Source organism: Papio anubis, chromosome 1, assembly GCF_008728515.1.
Source record: "Papio anubis isolate 15944 chromosome 1, Panubis1.0, whole genome shotgun sequence".
Taxonomy (NCBI): Eukaryota; Metazoa; Chordata; class Mammalia; order Primates; family Cercopithecidae; genus Papio; species Papio anubis.
In genome coordinates, this window is record NC_044976.1 from 180,191,322 (window position 1) to 180,217,949 (window position 26,628).

At 44.3% G+C, this 26,628-nt stretch overlaps 1 protein-coding gene across 12 annotated transcripts in view; it reads right to left on the reverse strand.

Annotated features, from left to right (window-relative positions):
• Positions 1-26,628, reverse strand: part of CACNA1E (calcium voltage-gated channel subunit alpha1 E) — a 498,649-nt gene that overhangs the window by 43,837 nt on the left and 428,184 nt on the right. For 10 of the 12 annotated variants that reach the window (XM_017951640.3, XM_021929889.2, XM_021929885.2 and 7 more), the window contains 10 exons: positions 26,518-26,624; positions 14,661-14,672; positions 12,969-13,065; positions 9,801-9,961; positions 9,104-9,241; positions 8,073-8,274; positions 7,073-7,237; positions 6,315-6,425; positions 2,492-2,575; positions 1,639-1,764 (listed from right to left, as the gene is read on the reverse strand). In XM_017951640.3, coding sequence (XP_017807129.1) covers positions 1,639-1,764; positions 2,492-2,575; positions 6,315-6,425; positions 7,073-7,237; positions 8,073-8,274; positions 9,104-9,241; positions 9,801-9,961; positions 12,969-13,065; positions 14,661-14,672; positions 26,518-26,624 — 1,203 coding nt within the window. The remainder of the gene's footprint in view (positions 1-1,638; positions 1,765-2,491; positions 2,576-6,314; positions 6,426-7,072; positions 7,238-8,072; positions 8,275-9,103; positions 9,242-9,800; positions 9,962-12,968; positions 13,066-14,660; positions 14,673-26,517; positions 26,625-26,628) is intronic. The other 2 variants (XM_021929872.2, XM_021929883.2) reach the window with 1 other exon arrangement.

Genomic DNA, 26,628 nt, shown 5'->3' on the forward strand with positions numbered 1-26,628 from the left:
TAGTATATGGTTTCTCAGAGACTTGGTAATTGTGAAAATATGACAGGATGACACATATTTCTTAAGAGACTAACAACTGAAGTTTGTTGGGCAATACTCTAAAAAAAAGTTTTTAAAAGCATCTTGTGTTTCCAATTCTAAATCCAAAATCACCTGAGACCCAGAAAATTCTTGCTAAGGTTTTAGATTTCTCTCCATATCTAGTTTTAGAAAAATAGTTTTCATTGAGGTGAGGCCTCCGTGGGGTCATTATGCCAAACAATTGTTCTGGATATGATAAAAATGTCAAGGTCGCTCCTAGGAGCCAGAGCATCCTTCAAATTGATCTCATATCTCAAAATCCCAGGTCCTCGGTGAGGAAGTAAATCAGTAATGATGGATGTGGGGAGAAATCCTTTTCCAAGTGATGAGAAACCACGAGTTCACTGGCTTGCCTTCTTTGGCTTAATTTTTTTTTTTTTTGAGATGGAGTCTCGCTCTGTCGCCCAGGCTGGAGTGCAGTGGCCGGATCTCAGCTCACTGCAAGCTCCGCCTCCCGGATTTACGCCATTCTCCTGCCTCAGCCTCCCAAGTAGCTGGGACTACAGGCACCTGCCACCTCACCTGGCTAGTTTTTTGTATTTTTTTTTTTTTTAGTAGAGATGGGGTTTCACCATGTTAGCCAGGATGGTCTCGATCTCCTGACCTCATGATCTGCCCGTCTCGGCCTCCCAATCTTTAGCTTAATTTTTAATTAAACTGTATAAATAATTAAAATAAAGTCAATTTGGTGAATTCATGATTTCTCATCTTTGAATCACTTGATTCCATCCAGTTTATTTTTAAACACATTCACTGGAAAACTCGTTTTAGTAAGAACAGGCATTTGAACAACATTTAGGCCCCCACGCCCCAAAGCTTAAAAACAACTAATTTATAGTACTTGCTAGAGCCCAAAGATATTTAAGTGTGTTTAGGAAACTTTTACTGAAAGTTTGGGTCTCAGCTGTCAATTTTTTACTTTTATTTATTATATATACACCACTGTACAGCTCCACTAGACTGTTCAAAGGAAACACAGCATATTAACCTGCCCAGATGTCCCTATTTATTTGTAGGACACAGAGGTGACCATTAGTATACCCTGTGTTCAGTGCCTCAGGAAATAAATGCTGATGAAGACAAAGGTGGGGCTAAATATGAATCATCTCTCTATGAAACACAACTCAGTGAGTCCTTTGAAAAACTTTCATGTGAAATAAAAACACCCAAAGTCCCTGAAAATGCAGAGGACATCTGACTACAGACAACTGGCTCTTTACATGGATGGGGTTACTCAGGACTGTCTGGAATCTCTAGGGACAAAGCACATCTTATAAAACGTGTCTCCTGCCTCAGCAGACAGAGAGGATGCCTGAGTCACAAAGTCAAGGTGTTTTTCTAAAATGAGATTCTATCCAGTAGACACAAGCTGATTCCAGTCAAGCCAAGCTGTGCTGTAACTAAGAATTGCAGTATTTACTGACTGCTTCTAACAAACACCCGTTCTACTAGCTTCAGCTTCCCAGAGGTGAAGGGACTCGGGTAATGACGCCAGTGTTGCCTGGCTGTGCTGTCTGATATGACAACCCTCAGAGAGGATTTGCTGGTACCACTTACCTTAAAGGACTGCACAAAGGTCCACAGCAAAATGCGTATGGTATAGCCCTGACGCAGAAGCTTTATGAGGCGGGCAGCTCGGAAGAGCTTCAGAAAGCTCATATTGAAGCCACTGGTGTTCACCAGCTGGTGGACCAAAAGGAAACATATAATTAGGAATATTATGGTCATTTAGAAAAATCTAAGCACTAGTATTTGTGTATTTATCCCTCATTCCGATAAATGGGACACAGTCTCTGTCTTTGTTAACCCCAATTCCAGCTGATGGGCTGGCCAGTGAGGCCCATCTCCTAAGCCTTCCCATGCCTGCTCTCTATCCCCAGGTAGGAGGGTAAAGGATGTACCTGAGAAGGGTACCCTGCTCACAAAACCAGCCTCCCTAGTCTTCTACTGAGTGGTCTGAAGTCTGCACTTAGATGCCAAAAAGAGCAGATCTGGGAACCCCTCTAGCACACATTGGCCCTCTGATATTCAAAGACAGTTACCATGAGCTCTCCAAGTTGTCTTTAGAAATAACAAGTTTATGGAAAAAATACAGGTCTATGAACTTTGAGGGCAAAGATACTGTGAACGCTACGCATACTAGCTCTCTTCTGACACCGTCTATTCCACCTACCCCATTAGAGGTCTGCTGCCTGAGTCATGCAGATCAACAAAGCCTTCCCGGAGATCCAGTGCCACTCCCAAGTTTGCATTCCCTGGCTAATGCCGAGCAGTGAGGGAGTAAATTCCCAACACTTAGAGGGGTACACATTTTCTCTGGTGGGTTAAAAATGGACTGAATGTACAGAGGAGTCTTAAAAATGCTACTCCAGGACCAAGCTTACAGACGTGGATCTTATAGGCGATTCACCTTGCTGTCTGTCAGGATAATTTCTGTTATACTGCCAATCACGGTGATGAAGTCAAAGATATTCCAGGTGTCTCGGAAATAGTTCTGCCAAATGAATTCAGTCATAGGAACATCAGAAAAAGGAAAGAAAAAAAGAGGAGAAAAGACATCTTTCATTATATAACTTTGTTTGTCACTTGGAAATAAAACTTGTCAATTCATGCATAAGTTCACTCTTACTTTGGCTTCGGTTTCCCATTTCTAACCAGAGATGCCATTTCTCCTTTACTAATCTGGGAATTTCTCATTTGGAAAGCAGTTCCATCACTATTTGAAGACTTTATTTTTGAAACTGTCACCAAAAGCTCATATGTAAAAAAAAGGTTTTTTCAATTTTCATTTTTAACAAATATTTATGTATTTTGAAACCTTTATGGAGGCATGATTGACAAATAAAAAGCTATCCATATTTAGGTATATATCTTGATTGGTTTGGGGAAACGTCTATACCTGTGAAACCATCGCCATGGTCATACAGCTATAGCTTTTAAATTATCTCTATTGCATCAAGTGCCCTAGAAAATACAGTCTGACTTTCAACTATCAACAAAAGTCACACAAGTGGTAAGTGATTAAAGGTTACAGATGTGCCAAAAATCTCCTTCTAACTCCATTGAGCCTTTTCAAACCAACTACTGATTGGTAATAGGATGAATAGACTTCATGTTTCCCCTTTTTCTCTGCTGTTATACCTTTTGAGGAGATGTAACTAAGTAAAAGGAAGCAGTAATAAAATGAGTGAGCTGAAGGAGATATAAAAGGCCTGGAAAATCCACCAATCAGATAACACTCCATTTAACAGGAGAGGGTGGACTATGCATCCATCTCCTAGGCTCAGATGAACACAGACCTTAGACCGTGTTCCTTTAAAAACAAACCAACAAAAAGGATACTTGAATCTCAAAAACAATTCACTTGCTTGCCCCTGGGACATATAAGGGCAGTCTGTAACACAGAAAACAGAGATTAAAATCAACAGAATGCAGAAATTCAGAGGAGACAGAGAAAGTACAAGGAGAAGAAAATTTCAAACACCTGTAATTGATATCCTCAGCAAGATCACAGGACAATGAATTATTTTATCCTATCCTTGGCATGAAAAACAAGAGACTGTCAGAGCACTGCAGAAGTATACTCCATCCCAGCCTCACAACTAGCATCATCGAATTCCTACGACACGAGCCAGACACTAGGCCAGGCCTTTGGCATTCTTTCAACTCATTTATTCCTCTCATGGATCCTAGAGGCAGGGAGTGACAAATACCCCATGTTCATAGAATCCTGAATGGAAAAGTTGGCAAGAGGGGGGAAAAATACCCAATAAAGAGAGAAAAGGAGTGTGGAGAGAGAGAGAAGTTATATTTAAGGAACATCCACTCAGAAGGCTATGAATATCACTTAATTGGATACATACAACAAAGTAGCTAAGGCCATAAGGTAGCTACTGTTATCCTCATTTTATGTACCAGAAAATGAGGCTGAGAGAGGCCTTATTCCAAAGCCACATGTACTTATGGGGCATGTGGAGAGACTGAAGCACAGAGTTTCATAAATTCACTTTCCATTAGAATATTTAGTCTATCAGTGGTGGAGCTAAATTAAGTAGCTGAATTCCTCAATTCTCAGGGCTCTCCTATTGTCCCACCTGGGGTGAACTTCCTAATTCTTGGTTTTAATTCTTTCTAAATATTGGTACATGGATCTAAGTCTCAGAGGACCAGAAGCTCTGGATTCCAGTTAACAATGCTTTACAATACAGAATAGCATGCTGTGGTATAGAGTAGCACACTGTGGTGTATGGTATAGAATAGTACAGTTAGTGTAGACTAGTAGATTATTGTGAGCTTTGAAGTTAGAAAGAACAGGGTCTGAATCCTAGCCCTACCTCTTACTAATCTTGGCCAAAGTATTCAACCTTTCTGAGCTCCAGCTGATCCATAAAAAGGCAAAAATAAGAATGCTTATCTAATATATTGTTATGGAGAGAAAAACAATATGTAAAGCATTTGGTACTTGATAACCAACCAATTTTTGTTACATCTTACCCTCTTTTTCTTTTTCCTTTCCTTTGTTTTCCCATTTTGCCTTGCAATTCTATTGCCTGTCATTATGTAATCTTTAGGAAGCTATACAATTTTTCTGAACTTCAATTTCCTCATTTGAAATAACAACAATAATGGCAATTATGATAGTGACATCTGCCATGCCTATTTCAGAGTCACTGAGAAGATCTAATGAAATAGTATATATTACGATATTCTGAAGGCTTAGAGTGCCTTTGCCTTAACAATGTAAGGACTTATCAGAATTAGTGGTACCTTATCAGAATTAGTGAAAATCCCTCTAGACCTTGAGCGAAAACATGGGGGTAGGGTGGGAAGGATGCAGGCTTCAAGGGCCGAATCTAGTTAAGGCTGTGAGTATATATTCAGCATTCGCCATAATTAGACACATAATGGGTCTTAAGTCACAGACAATGTCAATACCACATACAAGTAATCAACATGCACAGAAAAACTTTCCCTGTTGTGGTGCTTGTGTCTCCCTCTCGGTCAACTCCCCCTGCTTAGGGCTAGACTGTATTATAAAGGCATCTTTGTTGGTAGTAGTTTCTTTTACTTTTTTATTTCCCCAAGTCTCAAAACACTCAAAAGGGAGCCAGGCAAACACAATGCAGCCAACTGCAATTGGTTCCCTTAAACTCTCCACCCAAAATGATCAAATTAATGGTTTTTCAAAGAACCCGCTGGGAGACCAAAAGCAGCCCCCGTAATCAACACTCACAATTATTGAACCCAGCCCAGAGTCTCTGTTAAAGCTGCTACCAGACAAACACTTATTCAGATAATGAGCAAAGTTCTCCTTCTTGCAGGGAAAGCCATATACCCATGTAATTTGAAATGGTAGCTCACACCCTAAGTAACTGTGAAACAGCTGTCACGTGGGCTTGCATCCCACTGAACTCACTGTACACAATGAAGCAAGGTGGGGAGAGGGTGGCCAACGGGATTATCTTGTTTATAGGACACTGAAGCAAAGGGCTAGGTTTTCTTAACACTCTTGAGAACAGATGCAAGAATTTGCCAAACATTATAATTATTAATAGTAGTTGAGGAAAAGAAAAAAGAGGGCTCATAGCAGAAAAATTCATCATCCCCAAACCTCCTCAGACTTAATTCCAGAATCCTTCCCGTTGCACTACACACACACACACACACACACACACACACACACACACACACACACCTCTTAAAGGCCATTAACCTTTATAGGCATAAGTAATAAACACCTGTTTTCTTTGGCAGAAACTATTCTTCATGTTACTAATGGCAGAAGGACTAATAGGTAAAATCTATTATTTGCTATGTTTGAGGCTAACAGCGATAGGTATTTTCCCATTTGTGTTATAAAGCTCTTATACCTTTTACCAGTAAATAAGCACTCGAAGTTTATTAGTCCAATCTTTGGCTTGCTCCTTCATCTACACATAAATTGCAGTTCTAGTAAAACCCAATGATGGCCGCCTCTGGACTGCTGACAGAATTTCACAGGACCAGGGCTGATAGCCTCATAAGCATGAACCTGGGATGTGGCTTTCTTTGCCCTTTCTCCCAACTTCCTCACACATCTTGTCTCTATGGCAGTTTAATGAGCAGTCAAAACGAGCCCACATCTAGGTGGGTGATTTCTGGAATAGCAGTAACCACCTCCCTTTCAACAAAGGCTGGGAAAGCACCCAACAGAAAGAGACACGCCCAGTGCTGGGAAGGATTCAGCGACATACCAAAAAGCCAAAAGCGATGACCTTCAGGACGCATTCCAGGGAAAACACCATGGTGAAGGCGATATTCAGGTACTTCAGGGCCAGCTCATAGGTACAGGGAGCAGAGTAATACTGCCAGGAAGAGAAAAGAAGAGAGAAAGAATCACAGCCTTAAGGTAAGAAGGGGAATACATGTCACCGACGTTGGCCATCTCTCATTCCTGCCCTGTAGGAGACTCTGGTACGCAGTATAGGAGGAGAGATGGACTTCGAGTGCTGGAGGGGAGAACCACATATTCTACCCAACAAAACAAAGGAAAACACAGACCCACACCCCACCAGACTTAACAGCAAAATGGCCAGTCTTCCTAGAGATGAGGGTGGGCAGAGAAGAAACGTTTTCTAAAGTTAGTTACTGGAGTTAGTCATTTAGTATTAAACAGGATGAGCCTCTCTGAGTACTCCAAGGCTCCTTCAGACCCCATGATGATGGATCTCTGTCTCCTGATCTTTCCACCCTTGTCTGAAGCTGCCTCCCATTGCCATCTCAGGTCTTGGGAGCCCCTGGATGGCTACTATAGGCTGCACTGCATTTTGCTCAGTGGACCCCCAAAGCCCCAGAGGTTGGGTTGTTGAACAAAATCCAGATCACAAAAGGATTCCATGATGGAAAAGTAGGTAAAGCAGTGACGGGCTGGGATGTTGGGGTGTCTTCCCACTTGCCGTGGGAGGGAACCATCGCTGGGGCTCAGCCGGCTCTTGTGCCTCTCTCCTCTCACCTTCATCATCAGCACGACGGTATTCAAGGCGATCATGGCCATAATGGTGTATTCGAAGGACGGAGACACCACAAAGTGCCACACGCGGTACTGGAAGGTGTGCCTGTTCTGCGGCATGTAGCGGGTGAGAGGTTTGGCGCTGATGGCGAAGTCGATGCACGCCCTCTGCAAGAAAGTCATGGTTATTTGCACAAGTTCAGATCCCATAGATCTAGCATGGCAGGCTCTGTTCCATGCTCAGAAGAGGAGGGCAGTGAATGGGAAAAAGGGCAGGGCTGGGCAAGTAAAGATGGCAACTGGGGTCACCTAGACAAAACTACAGACAAGGCATCACCTTGAAGGAGGTGTTGTCACGTGGAGTAGAGACTTCATGATTATTTAAAAAGTCCTTTACACAGCATGTGGCTGAGCTATTTAGGCAGGAAGCCTTCCTTGGTGCCCTTAGTCAGAAGTAAAGATCTACCTACCTATGTATTTCTACAGCACTTTCTGTCACATTTCTTACAGTCCCTAACATTTCTAGTTCAGTTCCATCGTTTTAAAAAAAAAAAAAAAAAAAAAAAAAAGGAAAGAAATTTCAAAAAAAGCTTTTGAAACCTTACAATGTGCCAGAACTATGCTTGTTGCTGGAAAAGCTGCGATAAGACACATTCCCTGCCCTTACAGCAAATACATGGCATGGAAGGTCACAGCAGCCAGATAAGCAGATATCTGATATTATCATTGTGCCACACATCTTTGTTTTCTAGACTATGCATACACAAAGGTAATGACTGCATCATAAACATCTTACACATCTTCCAGATCTCTGTGCCTCATACACAGGCCTTAAACAGTGCTTGGAAAATGTTTATTTAATGGCTGAATAATTACTTTTCTCATCTTCTCTCTATAATTCTTAATCAAGTTAAGAAAATGCAGTCCTCCTTTCTTACACTGCTGGCCCAAGAATCCTTTCTGGAGCCCCTGCTGCCTCCCACTTTAGACCAATTATTGTTACCTCATTCTTCTCCAGGCTGCACTCCTCCATCATCTTATCCCCTTGCTCCTGGAAGGTGATGATGATGAGAGCCACAAAGATATTGACAAAGAAGAAAGGGAAGACCACAAAGTAGACCACATAAAAGATAGACATCTCCATGCGGTTGCTGCGGCTTGGGCCTCGGTCTTCCTCTGTCACATCTACAGAGTGCTGCAGAACTCTGTGGGGACAGAACGAGAGGGCACAGATGGTGGATGACAGTCTTGGCTTCATTAGGAGATATGCCACCTATTATAATATTTTATCTGACTTCTTTGACTTTGCAGATCCTCCATTAAGTTTTTTGAGTCCAAACCCAAGTGTCATATCCTGCTATCAACAATCCGCTTCTCTTTCTAGCCCCCGTTCCATCATGCACTCGACTCCTAAGCAACAGAGGGACATAATTTCATAGTTTAGGTTGTCATGTTCAATACAAAGAGACTCCCAGATTTCCATTTAACAGTTTGCTGCCAACAAGAACATGCTGCCACCAGAAAGTGGTGTCTTAGTCATTGCTAAGTCTCTGAAAAATTAGCTTTCAGCTATGGGCAGCATAAGACCTGTATTCTGTGGTCTTCTTCATGATCACAGGAAGTGCCTTTGGGTTTTGCCAACTCATTCTTAACCCTCAATCCTCAGGCTCTCAGGTACTGGGCCCCCCTGGAGGATAAATCTGTCTATAACAGCTCTCAGGAACTCTCCTTATGGGTACAGGGCTGTTCAAAACTCATTTGTTACACAGAAGTCAGATGGTTCCACTCAACTCCTCAATAATTGGCTAAAACATTAAGAGTTTCAAATATTTCCCTGATTTGCTCACCCGATTCTCCATTTTTGCCTGAAGAATTTTCATTCTTCCTCTTTTCTGCCTGTGTCACCTTCTGAAAACCCCTTACTTTCCCTGATACAATAACAAAGGGTGAGCCTTGTTCATCTTGAGTCAGCTTCTCAAGGCAACCGGGGGGCCTATCACAGCCACATACAAGCATGCCAACTCAATCACTCACTGAGGCCATCCTTCCCCCGTGGAGACGGTGAAGAGGGTCAGCAGGGCCCAGATAATGTTGTCGTAGTGGAATTCATGGCGCTTCCATTCCCGGCCCTTCACCTCCATCTTGTTTTTCTCATGATCTACATAGTTGCCTCTAAAACCAGAGCAGAAATGAAAGAGGGCCCCCTCACTATAGCTCATGGAAGAGTCAGCACATTCTACAGGCCACAATAATTTGGGAGTAATAATGATCACCATATATGTGTAAGGAAAAGGAATTTTATTAAAGGAACGTATTTTTACCATGGAGCAAAAATGGGATTTGGTGCCCAATGGATATGGCAGTAAATCCCAACCCTTTCACTAGTGGCTGTGTAACCTTGAGCAACTTGCTTAAGGTTAACTTTCTGAGTCTTAGCTTCCACTTGTATAATAAGCAAATAAAACTCACTTCAATAGCTCATTATAGGGGTTTAAAATGAAAACTCGAGTGTAAAATGTCATGGTACAAGACAGTTTACACTCAAGTTTTCATGTCTGACACAAAAGAGGCACTCAATAAAAAGTTTATTGATTCCCTGTTTTGTCTTTTTGCTGAAAGAAGCGTGGAGATGGGTAAGATAGAAAGGAGGGAAGGTGGACCTGTGGGGGTGGAGTGGGCTCATCAGGACATGCTTCAGCAAAATCAAGTGGGATGTGCTGGCGGCCCTTACATGCACTCCTTCTCTGTGTCCTTGGAACTGTCCGTGCAATAAAAGAACTTTCCCTTGAAGAGCTGAACTGCGATGACAGCAAAGATGAACATGAAGAGCTTGTAGACAATAAGTATGTTGAAGACATTCTTCAAGGAGGTCACCACGCAGTCGAAGACAGCCTGTGGATAGAGCAAAGAGCCCTGCTGAGTGAACCCTGTGATGGTCTGCACACTTGCCTAGAGCTGAGCTGGGCCACACCACCACCACCAAGCCCCACTAAGAAGTTGTCCCAGGATAGAATTTCCTGCTAAGAGGTGAGGCATCGCTCATGAGATTAAGGGCTGGCTTCTAAGCTGGTTATGACTGCAAGGACCTACCACCTAAGATGGGAACACATGTTCTGAAAATGAATGTAGACCCAACGCAGTAGAAATCCGATGATATCAAGCAAGGAATGTGGTCCTCTGTGGGTTCCTGGTACGGGTACTCCACTTAGTGTGAAGCATAGAAGTGTATTGCTGGAAGGGATCTTTGAGATCATTTAGCCCATTTTAGTCTTTAAATAGCTTGTGCTTTATTTGGTGACATTCTTAGATTCAAATTATATACTGATTATGTATTATTTTCTCCTTACCTTTCTAAAAGGATCAGGTAATAATACACTATCATCTTTGTTCATTTCACTAATATTTCATAGCAAGTTCATACATTTGTGATTATATTCAGTACTTCATGTAAATGTTCTCTAGTGAAGGTGGCTGCATTGGGGATGAAGACCAATAGAAGTAAAGTGGGAAAGACCAATACACACCTTCTGTTAGAGATGGCGAGACTGGGTAGATAGAACCAGGGACTTACACTTCAGTTAAAAGGCGACAGACCTCCAGTGACCTCCACTCTATGCCCTAAGCTGTGAGGAGTTACATGGGAATTCAACACATTTCAGGCCATTTTTAGGTTATTTTCTAGGTTTTAGGTTTAGCTCACAGGATAATCTAGCCCTACAGTGGTGCTGCATTTGTGCAGTTGCTTCTTTGCAGCACTGGGTGAAGCACTGCTGGTTTAATTAGTTCAACACTGCGGGGAATGTGAGTGACAGGCAGCCTTGTGGAATCGTCAGAGCCACCTACGTCTCCCTCAGGTTATGGAGCTGCAGAGCGAGGAACTAGCCCTTTCTAATTTAACAGAATTAAGCAAGGTTGCAGGGTGCTTTCTCTGGCCTATTAACTAATCTCATCAAGCTTGTCTGCACTCTCCTTGAGGCCCACTGAATCCTGCCCTGCAGGATCACTGACAACACTGATAAGGGTCAGGGCCCCAGGCAGCACACTGTGGGGTGTGAGGCACAACCCAATGAGTATTTATGGGCAGGTGCTGAACTGGGCCATTATTGGGCAGGAAGGTAGTAATAAACAGCTGACATTGTGCAAGTGCCTCCTCCAGGGGCAAAGTGGGGTAGCCAGGGAGGACAGCAGTCGGCTAGGTCACTTCCTTGGGAGCATGGGTGTCTCTCTCTGGGAACCCATGCGGTGGGCCAGGGCCCCTGGGCTCTGAAACGTAGCCAGGTTTCAGTCACATCAGGGCCTCTCAGAAGTGACTTTTCTTCTGTTTCATGAACCTAGTTAGTTTTGCCACCTCTCTGCAGAGCCAAATGGCTGAAAGGGAAGCAGTGCTATGAGGCCTGAAGGAGGTTTGGGGTTGGGGTGGGCATAGAGTATCAGAGGTGATGAGAATCCAATAGGAAGTGGGAATTGAGAAGCAAGGGAGAGTCAAATGCACAAGAGCCCTCCCCAAGCTCTGTCCCCTGTGGCAGGCTTGGGAGAGCAGGCCCAGGCATTCCAGAGGAAATGTTGAGTTTTCTAACAGGGACCACTCACATCAGTTCATTTTCTCCACACCACAGATGTATGAGTTACAAGGTGTCCTCATTTCCCATGTGAAAGAAAGTCAAAGAATAAGTAATTTGCCCTAGGTCATATAGCTCCTAAGTCCTAGAGCTGAGCCTGGCACTCACGTGGGTTCTTTTTAATGTTGACAGGGGTTCTCAAACTACACTATATTCTAAGAGTCACCTGGGAAGCCGGTTTAAGAGGCACACTCCAAGCCCCTCCCACAGGGATTCTGGCTCTGTTGTGTTGTGGCCAGCAATCTGGATTTTAAGGAGTACCCAGGTGATCCTGATGCAGGTGGCCTATGACCCATACCTTGAGAAGCACTGCATGATTCCATGCGATGCAGAAGTTAGGGAATTGAGTCTGCTTGCTGGAAAGTATTCTGGTGTAGCCCCTGAAGATGGGGCTTGGCTGGCTGTGTGGCCTGAGCAGCAGAAAGACTTTGGGGCTGGAAACCAGGAGCTCTGTTCCTCTCCCTGGCAGTGACTTGCTGACATTCATAGGAATTCAGGGAGAAAGAACTTTCCTCCCATGGAGATTCAGCTTCTATTAACAGCAAAGTATGTGGGGTGGGGCAGGTGGGTTCAACAGGCTAGCAGACTTGTGTAATAGAGCGCATGATGCTTTCCTGAGAGGCAGGAAGGCTCATGGAAAGTGGAGCCCCAGGCGAGTTGAGCAGGTGGAGTATTAGACAAGGAGAAATCTGGGTAAGATACCTAGTAAAAGTCCTGGCAATAGGAAGAACTTAATTCATGTCAGCTCACTTCCCCATTTCTTCTCTGCCTCTGCCAAAAATGGACTGCATGTCCTTGGACAAGTTACTGACCTATCTGTGCCTCAAAATTATAAAGGGTGGGGCCAGAAGAGCCTCTTGTCCTCTAGAGCTGTAAGAAAAAGAAAATGTCCCAGGATACTCGGCCTTAAAAGCTACGCAGACCACAACACACAGAGGGGTCCCGTTGCGTCCATTCTGGTGTTCTGGGTCTGCACTGGGGACATAGGAGGCCCCAGGACAAAGCCACACAGGATTCCCTCTTGGATGACATATCACACTGGAGAGTAGATACCACCTGGGTCTGAACTAAAAGGAAAAGCTTTCTTACAGATTTCTTGGGATGTTGGCTATTTTCCTTTGAAACTAAGACCTTTAGCTCAGACAGATGAAAAGAACTTCAATATCCATGTGAGAAAAAGGAATATCCCCAGAACAAATTCTCCAAAGGCAGGCCAGCCATGGCTAAAGAGAGAAGACGGGAGAAGGGGATTTGATGGGAACAAACTCTGTAAACACTACCTTGAGCTTGGGCAAGCGCTTGATGGTTTTCAGTGGCCTTAGAACTCGTAGCACCCGCAGAGACTTGATGGTCTTGATGTCCCGTCCTTTGTTGGTTCTGCAGGGGAGAGGCCCCCAGGGAATCATATGGAATGGGGGAGAAATAAAAATGACATTCAAACTATGGCATTAGCAACAACAGGCTAAAAGGGGAGAGATGTATGGGAGAGATGGAGGCAAGAAGCCAGAAACTTGAGTCAGATTTGACTCCAGGGACATCCTACGAAAAACGCTTCAGGAATATTCTCAAATCACTTCCCAGTGTGCACACATGAACACACATCCACATGCATAAACACCCACACATGCACATACACACTCATATATACACACACAGAGGAACACATAGGCACACAGAGGCATCCATGCACATACGTTAATAAACACTTCCTTCCCTAACTACCAGTCTAATGCTGCTGATTACCACCCTGGCACAATGAAAACAGAAGACACGTCAACTAGGGAATGTGAGCAGTAGCCCACTTCAGATCCCCACTGTGCCAAATCCAGTGCTTGTTAAATGATAGGTTCTCAAATGATATTCGCTGAATTGATGAACCCACAGTTGAGAGCAAGCCTCAGCAGGGCACTTGACTTAATCTAGGTTTGTCACCACTGCACAGTTCATTAGTGCAGGAGAGAGCAAGGTGAGGCAGGGTGGTGGCAGACATGACACTCTCGCTGGGCCACGTGTTCCAGAGAAAGCATGTCATGCAGGCTTCTAGCCAGGACCTTGGCTCACACTGCAGTACCTCTGTGTGGCTGGCTTTTCCCGCAGTACCTTCCATTGCAGACGGTGTGCACCTAGCACAGGCTGCAGAGAGTCACTGGGCTGGGGGAGGCCCAAACTGCAGGCCCGGCCTACCTTTATCCTGGCCCTACAGCTAATGACCCTCCCTATTCAGCCTCTTGGAAATGTTTACTCCTAATAGTGACAGTATATTTCTCTTTTTATTTTTAGGAATAAAATGAACAATAAATTTGCATTTCTCTTTCTTCCCTGTTCTTCCCCTGAGACCTCTGCATTGAATTCAAATAATTATCATTTATAAAACACACAAATGGTGGAAAACAAGACTCCAAATAGTGGAGTAAGGCTCTGTCTCTTTCTTCATGTTGACCCAGATTACTCTTATACCAACAGTCTGAGGAAATGGGGTGCAGAACATCAGGTGGGAACTGCAAGGGCTTTCTTTCACAGAAGCGAGGCCAAAAGATATTTAATTGAATTCAAGGAATGCTGACTTTGCCCAGAATGTTTATTTTAAGACTCTCTTAATGATTACAGGCCATGACCTACAAGTCACTTTTATTCAATCCTAGATCTGAATAAAAATAATCCAAAAGCATTGCATTCATATGGTCTTTAACATCCAGAGGCTTTGGTATATTTTACAAACTATTTCACCGCATTAGGCTCATCTGTCTACATACCTAAAAGAGGCAACATATGAGCCTAATACATATCCACACCAACAAGAATGATCATTTCCCAAGAAGGCTTGGTGACTCCTGATTTTGGTCTCTGGGATATAAATAAAAGCTGATCACTCTTTTCTCAATGCATGAGCCCCTCTCCTCCCAACCATACTTTCTTGCTCCTCCAACTCATTCCTTGTATCTTTTACTTCAAAGATAATTGAACATATTTACCCCAAAGCGTTCCTATGGAGGATCCAATCAGAGAGCAGTAGAAAATCAAAATAAAACAAAAGTGGGGTTGGGGTAGAGAGAAGAAAGACAGTCAGAACACTTCAGGGAGAAAAGAGAGCCTTACAATGATAGGGAATCAGAGCAGCACAGGCCCAAGGGACCCCACCCACAGCCTTGGCACTTAGAGTGTCCACACCTTTGTGAAAGGAAGGGCCAGCACACCATTTGCTCCCTGGCCACTGTCCCAGCCTGCAGGGGCAAAGACCCTCTGCCAGCACAAGTGACAATTCTACATAGGCTTCTGGGTATTGTGCATTATTTTCATGGAGTCTGGTTTAACTGCAGTTTTCTAAGTACAGGCGTTTACTTTCATTTCTTGTGTAGTCTTCAGACAAACTCTGTTTCCAGTGAATTTATAAGAAACCAGGCTGGAGGAACTATGCCCACTCCGGGCCAGAAATTCTCTCACACACTGGCATGGTTATGCTTATAAAGGGTTTCATCTAAAGAGGGACACGCAACCACTCAGAGAGAGACACACTGATGTCTCTTAGAAGCTCAGAGGAGCATCACTGTTAAACTAACCTGAAATAAGGGAGGGAGGCATTTGTCTGTCAAGATCATGATGTCACACCAAAGTTTGCCTTTTGATAAATTAAATGACCACCTGTCCATTGTGAGCATACTGTGCAGTTTGAAGATGAAAAATCATCCCAGTTCTATTGGTGAGGCATTTAAAATAAGTAAGGGCATAAATATCTTCAAGATAGAAGTAATGACAACTTCTAAATTTTTTGAATATTTATTGATTCTGGGCCAGACTCTGTGCTAAGCAATTTTAGTGCAAATCTTTATTTAAACCTCCTAACTTTAGCACATAGGAATCACTATCCCCATTTCACAGAAGAGATTCAGAGAGGTAGAGTGCCCGGCATCAATTGGCAGAGCTGGGACATGAACCCAAGCACGTATGATGATCAAAGCTCTTGCTCTTAACCACTAAGGCTCTGCACCAGCAGGTTTTAGTTCAAAGTTCTGTCAAACAGCACAGTGAATTTCTGAACTGGAAGAGATCCCTGAAATCCACCCAACTGCAAAGGAAACTGAGGCCCCAGGAGGAACTGCCTTGCCTAAGATCATTCACTGAGTGAGTTCACCATAGGTGAACCTGCATCTCATGATTCCCTGTCCTGGCCTACTGCTAAGAAGAAGTGTTCATAATTCAGGTTTTGGTTCTTAGTTGCAGATTGTGATAAAGGTTACTTTTTTTCTTTCCTTTCTTATTTTTTGCCAATGTATGGCAAACCTATGTTCCACTACTGTATGTCACAAGGAAAGACTTCTAATGGTCATTTTACTCAACAAATGATCCCATATTCAAAATTAAATTAATTTTCACTATAAATGCCAAATGAATGATGACTTGGGAATTAGACCCAAGGCCTTATAAACCTTAAATCCTTAATGTGATAACCTCCAAATATTCAGAGGACAGAAATATCTCCCCCAGCATCTTCTCACATATAAGACAGGGCATATGGTAGGTCAGCCAAACACACCTTTGTTCATTCATATAGCAAGCATCTGTGCAGTCCTTAATATATATCAGGCACTGTTCTGCATACTGCATATACAGTTGTGACCAAATGAGGTTGCCAACCTTTTGAAACTTACCTAGTCTAGTAGGGAAGACAGACCTCAAGTAAACAAGCACATAAATAAAAGTATAACTGCAAGCTGCCATAGGAAAAATGAAACCAATTAAAAAGTTTACCAAAATAACTACGTAGGTTTCCCTTTCCCCAAGCTACATTTGTCTTAAGGAAGAACTACGGGATAATCTTTCATATCTCTAAGATGTAGGAATAGGGTGGGAGATCAATATATAGGCAGGTGGTCTAGGATCACACACCCCAAGCTTCTGCCTTCTGCTTAACTCAAGTCCTCATCTCGGAGACCTTTCTATCCTGCAGCATCTGAAAAGGTTCTCAGAGGTCATGCTCATAGACACGCATCTTTTGCGGGAGGCCCCAATATTTTCTGCTCTTCCCACATACCTGGATAAAGGATATAATTTGCTCTCTTGAATTAATTTCCCCCCAGAATCCTAGTAAAACGTCATGGTATAATTCATTATATTACCACATAGATCATATAATGCATGGCATAATGCAAACTCACCACTGTCCCTTGTTTTGGAAAACAGGGTTCCTTAATGGTACACTCCAATCTTAACAACTGAGTGTGGCTGCCAAACCACTGGGTGGGGCTATTTGTCCCATCGTAACTCCCACAGGTCTGAGCCAGGGACAGCAATCACACACAGGCCAAAAGTAAAATAAAAAAAAAATTAGTCATTGCTCTACACATCTTTCATCAGGTCTCTTACTGCAGAGGAGCCATTGAAAAGCCATAAATTGGAATAGCTGCAGAAAACTATGCTTTCATCCTCAGTTTTGTTACCAGGGGCAAGATTTAACTGATTTAAAAATTGCCATTTGAAATGAAAAGAGTACTGAATAACAAAGGCCCTGGAGTCAAGAAAAACCTCAACAATTTAGTCCCCATTAGTTAAAATATAATTTACACAGGGACTAGGCCAAAGTACTGCTCCCAAATCCACACATACAAGAGTGATTTAAGCCATTATCAAAGCCAACAAGATCGCAAGGAAGACATTTCACTAAACTAAAAGGATGAGCTCTTCAAGTACCTTAACTGAGGCACATTGTTTTGGAAATAATTCACGTGCATTTTACAAATCATTTAAATGTAATTGTTCGGTAATACTTTGCTAGTCTCTGCTACTAAATTATCATCAGATGTTTTTACACTGCCTAATTAAATTTCTATCAGGTTCAAAAATTGACTCTAATGTTAAAATCTAAGGACAATTCCACACACTAGGATGCACGGATCTCACTTTAATTGGGACTCAGTTGGGCCACCCATTTTACCATTTATTTTCTATTTATTTGGTAGGTTCCTGGCTGCTCTCCAGGAGAAAAAAATGACACATTTTTTTCTTGTTTCATCAGTAAAAGATGAGAATTTTCCAGCTCAATTGTCAAGTTGCCCTCCAGATCTTTCATGTGTAATCACTCAGCATTCAATGTAATCTTGCTCTTCACCTCCCAGGTCCCCTCTTCTCAAAGGACATGCTCTCAAGTTGATTTCTGCCAGGAACTGACTCTCCTCCCATGAGGGCAGAGCAGGGACATCAGGTTCTAAAGAACCCTTCTGTCCTTTAAGTGCCATGGCCTTCTGCCCACCCCCATGAGCTCAGCAGAGAATAGCTCAGGGATCTGAAGGAATCTCTTGCCTCAGGCAATGGCCAGGCTTGCAGGAGTGAAAGGTAGATGGAGGGGTCATGCTGTGAGGAGCCTCGAGTGTCTCACTAATGTGTCTGGACTATTATTTGGTAGGAAATAATAACTATCATTATACAATTACTAAGTGCTTGGCACTATAGCAGACATTAAATACATTTTACCTTGTTTAATGCTCATAGGACCAAAATATTATTTTTGAATCCCCATTTACAGATGAAGAAGCAGAGGTTCAAAGTTAAGGCAGTTAATGTGCTGGGATTCAGACCTAAATGTACCTGACTCTGAAACCTATGCTCTTATTTGTGATGTTACAGTGCCTTTCAAATGGGAACCATTGGAGGGTTTTAACCAAAGAAGGAAACAGTAAAAGGACCAGTACTTCCTGATCTCAAATACTGAGCTATCATACTCCCTGTAATCAGTTTAGGGTCTATGAGGGTTCGTAGGAAAAAAAAAGTTGCAGATGAAACATCAAGATGGACAAGTTCAGGGATGCCCTTCTCCATCTACCCATAGGTCTTGTCTGTCACCAGGTAGAGACAGAAGGATCTGTAGGTTGAGGAGAGATCTATATCAAGCCACTGCTCTTAGCTTACAGGGGTTAATTGCTTGGAGCTAACTAGAACATGATGTGTAGAAGGGCGCTTAACATAATGGAGACAACACTGAACTTCAAATCAGAACACCAAGGTTGTTCAAGAACTGGCTTTGCTACTTACTAGTCAAATGAGTTAGACTAGTCAAACCTCAGGCAATCCACTTCTCAACTGTAAAACAGGACTGCTCGGTGATAAATAAAATAAACAGTGTGAAAGCACTTTAAAAATTCTAAAGACCTGTGGGGAAGTTTCCCCTTTTGCGCTGGCAGTGCCTGTCTCTCTAGGACCTGCAGATAAGGATATGTTCATCTGCTTCTGTGAAAATTTTAAATTTACCACATTGACCTTGTCATTGCTTAGCGGCTGCCATTTGGGGTTTATTTTTCCTCGTGGTCCATGCCTCAGCATCTCTTGGGGTCACCCTCGAACCCTCAATCTATTGTTACTCTGCCATGTTTCTTTGTCATGTGACCAGAGCACTAGCTCTGTGCTAAGTGTTTGGTGCATAATCCTTTACCTCTTGCACACGGACCTCAACAAGCTCACACACACTCCTGAGAGCCTTTTGTAAGCTTCCTCCTTTGCCATACACAGCACCATACTCCAACTGGTGGTGTTTCTCTCCAAACACTGAGAAGCAGCAGGAGACAGCAGAGCATCTAACTGTCTCCTAGCAGTTTTATTATTCAATCTGGTGAACAGTGGACTTAGTTGTCTCTTTTGTCTTTTTATTCTAAACATACCCAAAGACCCCTCATCTGCTGATCTTTCTAAGAAGGCCTTGGAGCTGGTGGAAGTCCACCCAATACACTTGTCCCACTGAAGACTAATTTGAAATGCTAGGCTGTGCCCCTGTGCATATGGATTAGGCAGGTGGCTGGCATGATCTGTGTTGATGGTCCCCAAGTCCATTATGAAGTCTTCTGACCCAAGTAACTCTAAAATCTACCTTTTTTTTTTTTTTTTTTTTTTGAGACAGAGTCTTGCTCTGTTGCCCAGGCTGGAGTGCAGTGGCACGATCTCGGCTCACTGCAAGCTCTGCCTCCCTGGTTCACGCCATTCTCCTGTCTCAGCCTCCCGAGTAGCTGGGACTACAGGCACCCGCCACCACCACGCCCGACTAATTTTTTGTATTTTTAGTAGAGACAGGGTTTCACCATGTTAGCCAGGATGGTCTCGATCTCCTGACCTCGTGATCCGCCTGCCTCGGCCTTTCAAAGTGCTGGGATTACAGGCGTGAGCCACCGCGCCCAGCCTAAAATCTACTTTTAAATCTGGAGGGCACTATGAGGAGTTTCCACTAATCCAGCAGTACTGGGCTCTTCCCATGGTTGTGAAGGATGACAGGGTGCTTTTTGTATCTGGGTCTGGTTGGTTGTTGGTTACCATGTGGATGGGGCAGTGTTCCCTGATTGGATCATTTCATTTTGCTTGGGTCTGTGGCCACAGGCTGAGATCCCATTTACAACCAACCATCTCCCAATTTCATGCTGTTGATTAAAATAATAATAATACTGTGGTGTTCACAGCCGTTGCCTCCATAAGATAAAGGTCTCAAAGTGAATATTCTACAGGCGGTTCCTCGGCAGCACCAATGTCACACGCAACAGACAACACATTTTCCAGCGTTCACTAAAAACTATGCATGCTGAGACTTAATGCCAAGAGTAGGTAGACTGAGGACTTATCTCCTTTCAGACACTCCCTCCCTCCACGTGGCTGCCACTCTGTCCCTCCTTCCTCCCTCCCAAACTCCATTTTCAATGCAGCTATGATATAGCAGTAGGCACCTCAAAAGTCCATGGGCATTGATCATCTTTAGTGTCCTTGACTGGGCACAAAAATCAGATGTAGTCATTCTTGAGGTGACTTTTAAACTGGAGTCTCAGGGAACAACATCCTCCCATCTGCTTACAGTTGGAAAGTTCCAATTCTTTTTCAGCTGGCCTCCTAAATCCACAGTTAATGGGCTACTTGACGGCTAAATTTAATTTTAATCCTTCGTTCTCTTCCACAGAACAGGGGAACTGGATGGCCTGTCTGGCTCAGTGGTAAATGGGTCTTCTCTGCATGAAGCAGGACTTCGTCCACTTTTTTTGCCTCCAAGATTAATGTGCAGTCACTGCTCCCTTTGGCAGACTCCCCTTTCAGTTTAAAAAGAGGGAAGTTCTGTCAAGAAAGAAGTCCCATAGGCAACGCTGGAGGTTTGAGGGGACTGCCTCAGACACAGGCAGGGAGTGAAGAATAGGAGAAACAACCAACCAGGTTTAGGGTGAAATGTTTGTCTGTTGTTTCCATGTGGTGCTGAGCATGAGTGTGTATGACCATTTTGGTGCTGAATAGCCACCTCTTCCTTATATGTGCACATTCTCACCTTCTAACACACAAAATCCCACAAGCAAATCCAGAACCAGAGGACCATATTATCGAACTCCCAGCCTTAAACAATCCTCGCATCTCAGCCTCCCGACTTGCCGGGGTTACAGGCGTGAGCCACCACTCCCAGCGGAACATATTCTCTGGCTCCTTAGGGTCCTTCCAAATCTAAAATTGTCCATGCCTGTGTATATAACTCTGCTGCCACAGCTAGTGCTGAATGCATTCAATGGACCTTATCCATCTCAGCGACTAGGGCAGAGTGTCAAGTGTCAGGAAAGTGACATACTTTAATGAAAAGAATGTAATAAAAGCTAATGTGGGAACTCCAGTTCCTTCTGGCATCAAGAAGGCAGATTGACTCATGTTTTTCATTTCTGGCTAAGGACTGAATAATGAAAGGCCAAGTGCGTCTGTGAGCCAAATCTCCTGAGTGCCAGGGAGTCCTGACCTCACCCCATGCCCTGCTACAACGGCAAATGGCAACAGGAAGTTTTGGCGTCAGCCGCCGGAGAGCCTGTATAACTGACTGATGCACAGGCCATCGTGAATTCTGAGGTGGGGGAGGAGATGGGAGCAAAATTGCTAGTTATTTTTCTATTAAACCATCTGTGCTGCTGCTGAGCAATTATAAGCCATGAGTTGACTACTTAGAATCCAATCCAGGAGAGCTCACCTGCTCATGTGAATGGAGCTAGTCAAGTAACATGTTGTAGAGCAGTAGAAATGGAGAGGGTGAGGGTCCTGGGTTGGAGTGCAGGTGTCACACACAGAAAGACACACACACACAGGTGTTCTGGTCCTCTCCTGCATTTCTCCAGAGATTCTGTCCCTGTCCACCTGTTTGCCCAAGTCACTTCACTAAACATGAAAGACATGAAACATGAGGGTTCTGTGAGGTTCAGGAATGTAATCTGTGTAGTGGTTGCGTGACCTCCCTACAAGGCAGCTGACTTTGGTTGGGGAGCAGGGCCCCCCAAAGCAGGGGAATGTGCCTCATGTGCAGATCCCTGGAAATGCCAAGGCTGTAACCATCTTTGCCTTCCCTCCAGGAGGCCGGGAAGCAGCAGAGATGGCAACAGGGTGTGTGGAAACTGGGCAAAGCGGTTTCTGGTCCTTTCACATAAAATCACACAAAAGAATCCCTCTTCTTTGGAAAGAAAAAGATAAAAGAGGAAGGTTTCATAGATCCAGCCACTCACCAGACTTTTCTTGAAACCTCAAAGTACAGAAGGCACAGCTGCGGACATTTATAGTCAGCAAACACTCTGTCTCCATGTGGCCCAGAAAGCAGGCGTTGTGAGGACAGTGGAATAATGAAGCCCTGAACCCAACCTTTGCCAAAACTCTGCCCACCTCCCTGCAGGGACGCTGAGCTTAAGGAATGAGACCTGAGTGTTCTTATAAATGCCTTATAATGTAAAAGTGAATTGGAAAGAACAGAAAAGTTGCAATGTGGGTATCTTTCCATTTAATTTTTTATCCACTGCTCTGCCCACACTTAAAATAAATCCAAGAAGAAAAATAAATAAATGAAAAAATCCCCTTCCCTTCCTCCTCAAAAGTCAATAAAGTTCCCCAACGGAATTTTCCAGGTTTACATTATAAACATTCCCTTAACTTGATGTATGCAGCTGTGGAGAACAGTCTTCTCTTCAGCCACTGCATAAACAACATATATGCTTGTAGAAAACATACATGGTGGCAGGCACACGCCTCGGCAGGAGGGCTCAGGGGACACCGCAGCTTTCTTTGAGAATTCAGCTAGAGGTCATTCCCCCCACTTGGTGAGGGGCTTTGCTCCTGGGGGTTGGACCAGGGTCTGAGAAGGCTCTGGCTGGGTGGTGGAAGGAATGCCATGTCAGCCCTGGTTTCTGAGGAGCCACAGAAAGATGCTACCATGGCAACCACCATCAGTAGCTCAAGTCGATTAAGCAATAGGCTTCACAGAAGCCTCCTCAGTAAGTCATGGTTCAATTTTAAGAAAGACAGAAAGAGACTGGGACAGGAATAAGGTTATTTGAATGGTGGAGATTATGGGGCAAATATATGGGATATGATAACGAAAGTTGTAAACACAAGGAGAGAGATACTTGACAAGCCTGCAGACAACCCCACATTTGGCTTTCTGCTGGCCTGAGCCCCTGATCATGAGGGACATAGGCTCAGTGACTTGTTTCACTCTCTGTCCCAGGCCAGGTCCTCTCTCTGCTGGCAGGCAGGACTCTGGCTAACTCCACCAAAGTGATGGGGGAGCTGAATTCTCTGGTGCCATTAATGAGGAAAGGAACAGGACAGAGTTTGAAAGCATGGGTGCATGAGCAAAAGAAAGCATTACCTGGACCTTGCTCAGCAAATGTGACGAAGGCCAGAGGAGGGGGAGTGGGAGCCTGCTCCATGAGCACAGAAAGGGGAGAGGGAATGGCATGGCAAGCTTGGAAAGTTGAAGGCAAAAGAGAAAATGGATGGAGAAGGGTGAGCAAGTACCATCTATGTTTCGGAGAAAACGAAGGGAGAGTTCAAGAAGTGACATGACTAAAAGCAAGTGATGGATCATAACTCTCAATCCATCACATAAGTATGGACCCCAGAACCAGGGGGTTCCTGGGGGCCCCTGCACTGTACCTGGTCTGAGGAACAACAGAGAGGCTTCGGCTCCGGGGCTGTTAAGGCTTCCCCTGCCACCAGCACCAAAGCCACCACTGCCACGTTTCAAAGGGCACAAAGAAAGAACAAGACAGATGACAGCTCTACTGCACATCATCACTGCTCTGGGTCTGAGGAGAGATGTCTGGACTGTGGACAATGGGCAGGCATGCAGGAGCTTCCTCTAAAACACACCTCCTCCCACACTGGCACCAAAATGCCAGCCTGGTTACCAGGCACACAGGCATAGGCGAGGGGGGTGTATATGTATAAAACAACTAGGTCTTGGGCCAGCCTGCACACATCTATCTGTATACATTGCGCATCAATACATATTTGCTCCTATATTTGGATTTCATGATGTGATAAGAGAATGGAAGGATGAGGAGGGGAATTAACAAGTATTGATTGTTCACACTACATCAGGCCCTGTCCTAAGCACTTTACACACATTATTTTATCTGCATTTCAGAGATGAGAACTGAGGTTAGGAGGGTTAATATTTTGCTGTGTGGCTCAAGGACACAAAGCTGGAAAGTAAAGGGGCTGGGATTCAAACAAGGGCCCATCTGGTTCCACAGCCCAACCTTTCCTGCCACTCTGTCCTGTTACGCCAGTGGGTTCTGTTCTTCCTAAAGATGGGGTGGGTTCTTTCTTATATGCTTCTATCTCCTTGTTCTTTATACTTCAAAGAGAGACACATGATTTTTAGAGATCAAAATAAGAACGATACAGTGGATAATCTATGCAAATGAATTAGTAAAATGAAAAGGGAACTTGACCTTTTAAAAACCTAAGGATAATATTTATCTCTAACAAAAAATGTGGGTCTCCTTAGGGCAAAAGCAGACTTAGACTTTAATCCATCTTTCCAAGAAGATGGAAGAGGAGCTGGAAGTCCCTCTGATGGAGCCAGAGTTGCCTTTCCTTTCATTGTACCACGAGAATCCAGACAGGGCCCAGATGCTTGAGAAAATACCCCATGTTTCTGTAAAATTTCCTCAAGAACAGTCCAGCCACACGTGACGGAAAGCTTTCTTTTTGTGGGGAGCAAAAGTGACTGCACAATGGAATTAACATGTGCACAAGGGGACAAGGGACACTGGAGTTACTTTGATCACCAGCCCATTTCAGGGTCACAAACTATGCCCAACATGGTTTTCTTTTGTACGGTCTCTCATGACTGAGGGAGCACAGTCCACTCATGTCACAGTCTCGTGGCTGAGGGAGCACAGTCCACTTGCAGGTTCTGGGAGATCCTACACTTCTAGCACAGCTGGGCGTGTACCTTGTACCTCTCCTTAAGACATAGCCCTCCACTATCCCCACCCCACCAGGCCACTTGAGAAACATCTTGTAATTCTCACCCCACCTATTTTTCTGCCGGAAAGGATGAGACGGAAGCTGACAGTGCTTGAGGAGAAGCTTGAGGAGAAGCACTGTCAGCTTCCCTTTCTTTTTTTTTTTTTTTGAGACAGAGTCTCGCTGTGTCACCCAGGCTGGAGTGCAGTGGCGCGATCTCAGCTCACTGCAAGCTCCACCTCCCTGGTTCACGCCATTCTCCTGCCTCAGCCTCCCAAGTAACTGGACCACAGGTGCCCACCACCATGCCTGGCTATTTTTTTGTATTTTCAGTAGAGATGGGGTTTCACCGTGTTAGCCAGGATGGTCTCGATCTCCTGACCTTGTGATCCGCCTGCCTCGGCCTCCCAAAGTGCTGGGATTACAGGCGTGAGCCATCGCGCCCGGCCCAGCTTCCCTGTCTTTCTAAACATTTAGAAGGGCAAACCCTTCCGATGGTGATCTCTTTCTAAACACTTGGAAGGGCAAACCCTTGGAGGGAAAACCACTCAGAAGGGTAAATGTATGAAGACATTGTGTTCCTTTCGCAGCTGCCATCAATGACTCAATGACAGCAGTTCCTGAAAGCTCTCCTGCCTCGCCACATGGTGTAGCTAGCCTTGCTGAGGCTAAAGATGAAGCTTCCACTTGTACTCAGAGAGACTTGAGGGATGGCTCTGAGAATTCTGTTGTGCATCCTGGAAGAGGCTGAAGCTGCTCAGGGTGAACAAGGTACAGACAGAACCCCGAGGCTGTCATTCATCCTTCTGGGGCACTCTATACACCAGGTTAGGAAAAATACCCTGAAAGCATCCCATTTCCTAGTTACACCCAGGAGGGCTAGAAGAGCCCTTTCCTTGGCTAGATTCCACAGGAAATGTCAGAATGTGATTGAAAACTGTCTAGAGTTGGATCCATGTGTGGGGGAAAAAAAATCCCACAAATATAATGAACATGATTTAGTTGCCTGAATGGTTTAAGGCTGTTTTCCTAAGTACATTATCAAGGAAAATTTGGAAAGCCTTTCCTTTTGGAGATTAAACATATTATTAGGTGTGTGCGAAAGCATGGTTATTGCATCCCCGGAAGAGCTCTCATTTACACCTGCTATGAACAGAAAACCTCACCATGCCTAGGATTCCGTGATCCTCAACTTTGCACTACCCTCTGCATCTTTCTTTCAAGCTGCTTCCTTGATTGACACACTCAAGAAAGAAAGGGCCCATAAGCTGTTCCTGGGTCTATTGCTAAATGCATGGAAGCACTGTCCACACGAGTGCCTGCCCATGCTTACTCGTTTCCAGGAAAGGAATTCCCAGGGCCTCTGACTTCTCCCTCCTGACGCTCCCTAATCCTGCTTCCCCCATTCTGCCAGTCAGGTCACATAAGCTGGAGCTGCAAGGTGCTCAGGAGCTCTGCTGAGGGTGACTGGGGAGCAGATTTCCTGGAGGGGCATTCTTTGGCATCACCCTGAATGTTGCATTTCTGGAAAGGGCTTCAAATCAACTGGAGTCTCCAGGAAGAGGGGAAGGAAGGGAATCAAATAAGAAAAGAGTCACTTACGCCAGAGCAAAGGCCACCAATGCGCCAACGACCACCACAAAGTCCAGGATGTTCCACAGGTCTCGGAAGTAGGACCCGTCCTGCAGGATCAAGCCTTGGTCTATCATCTGC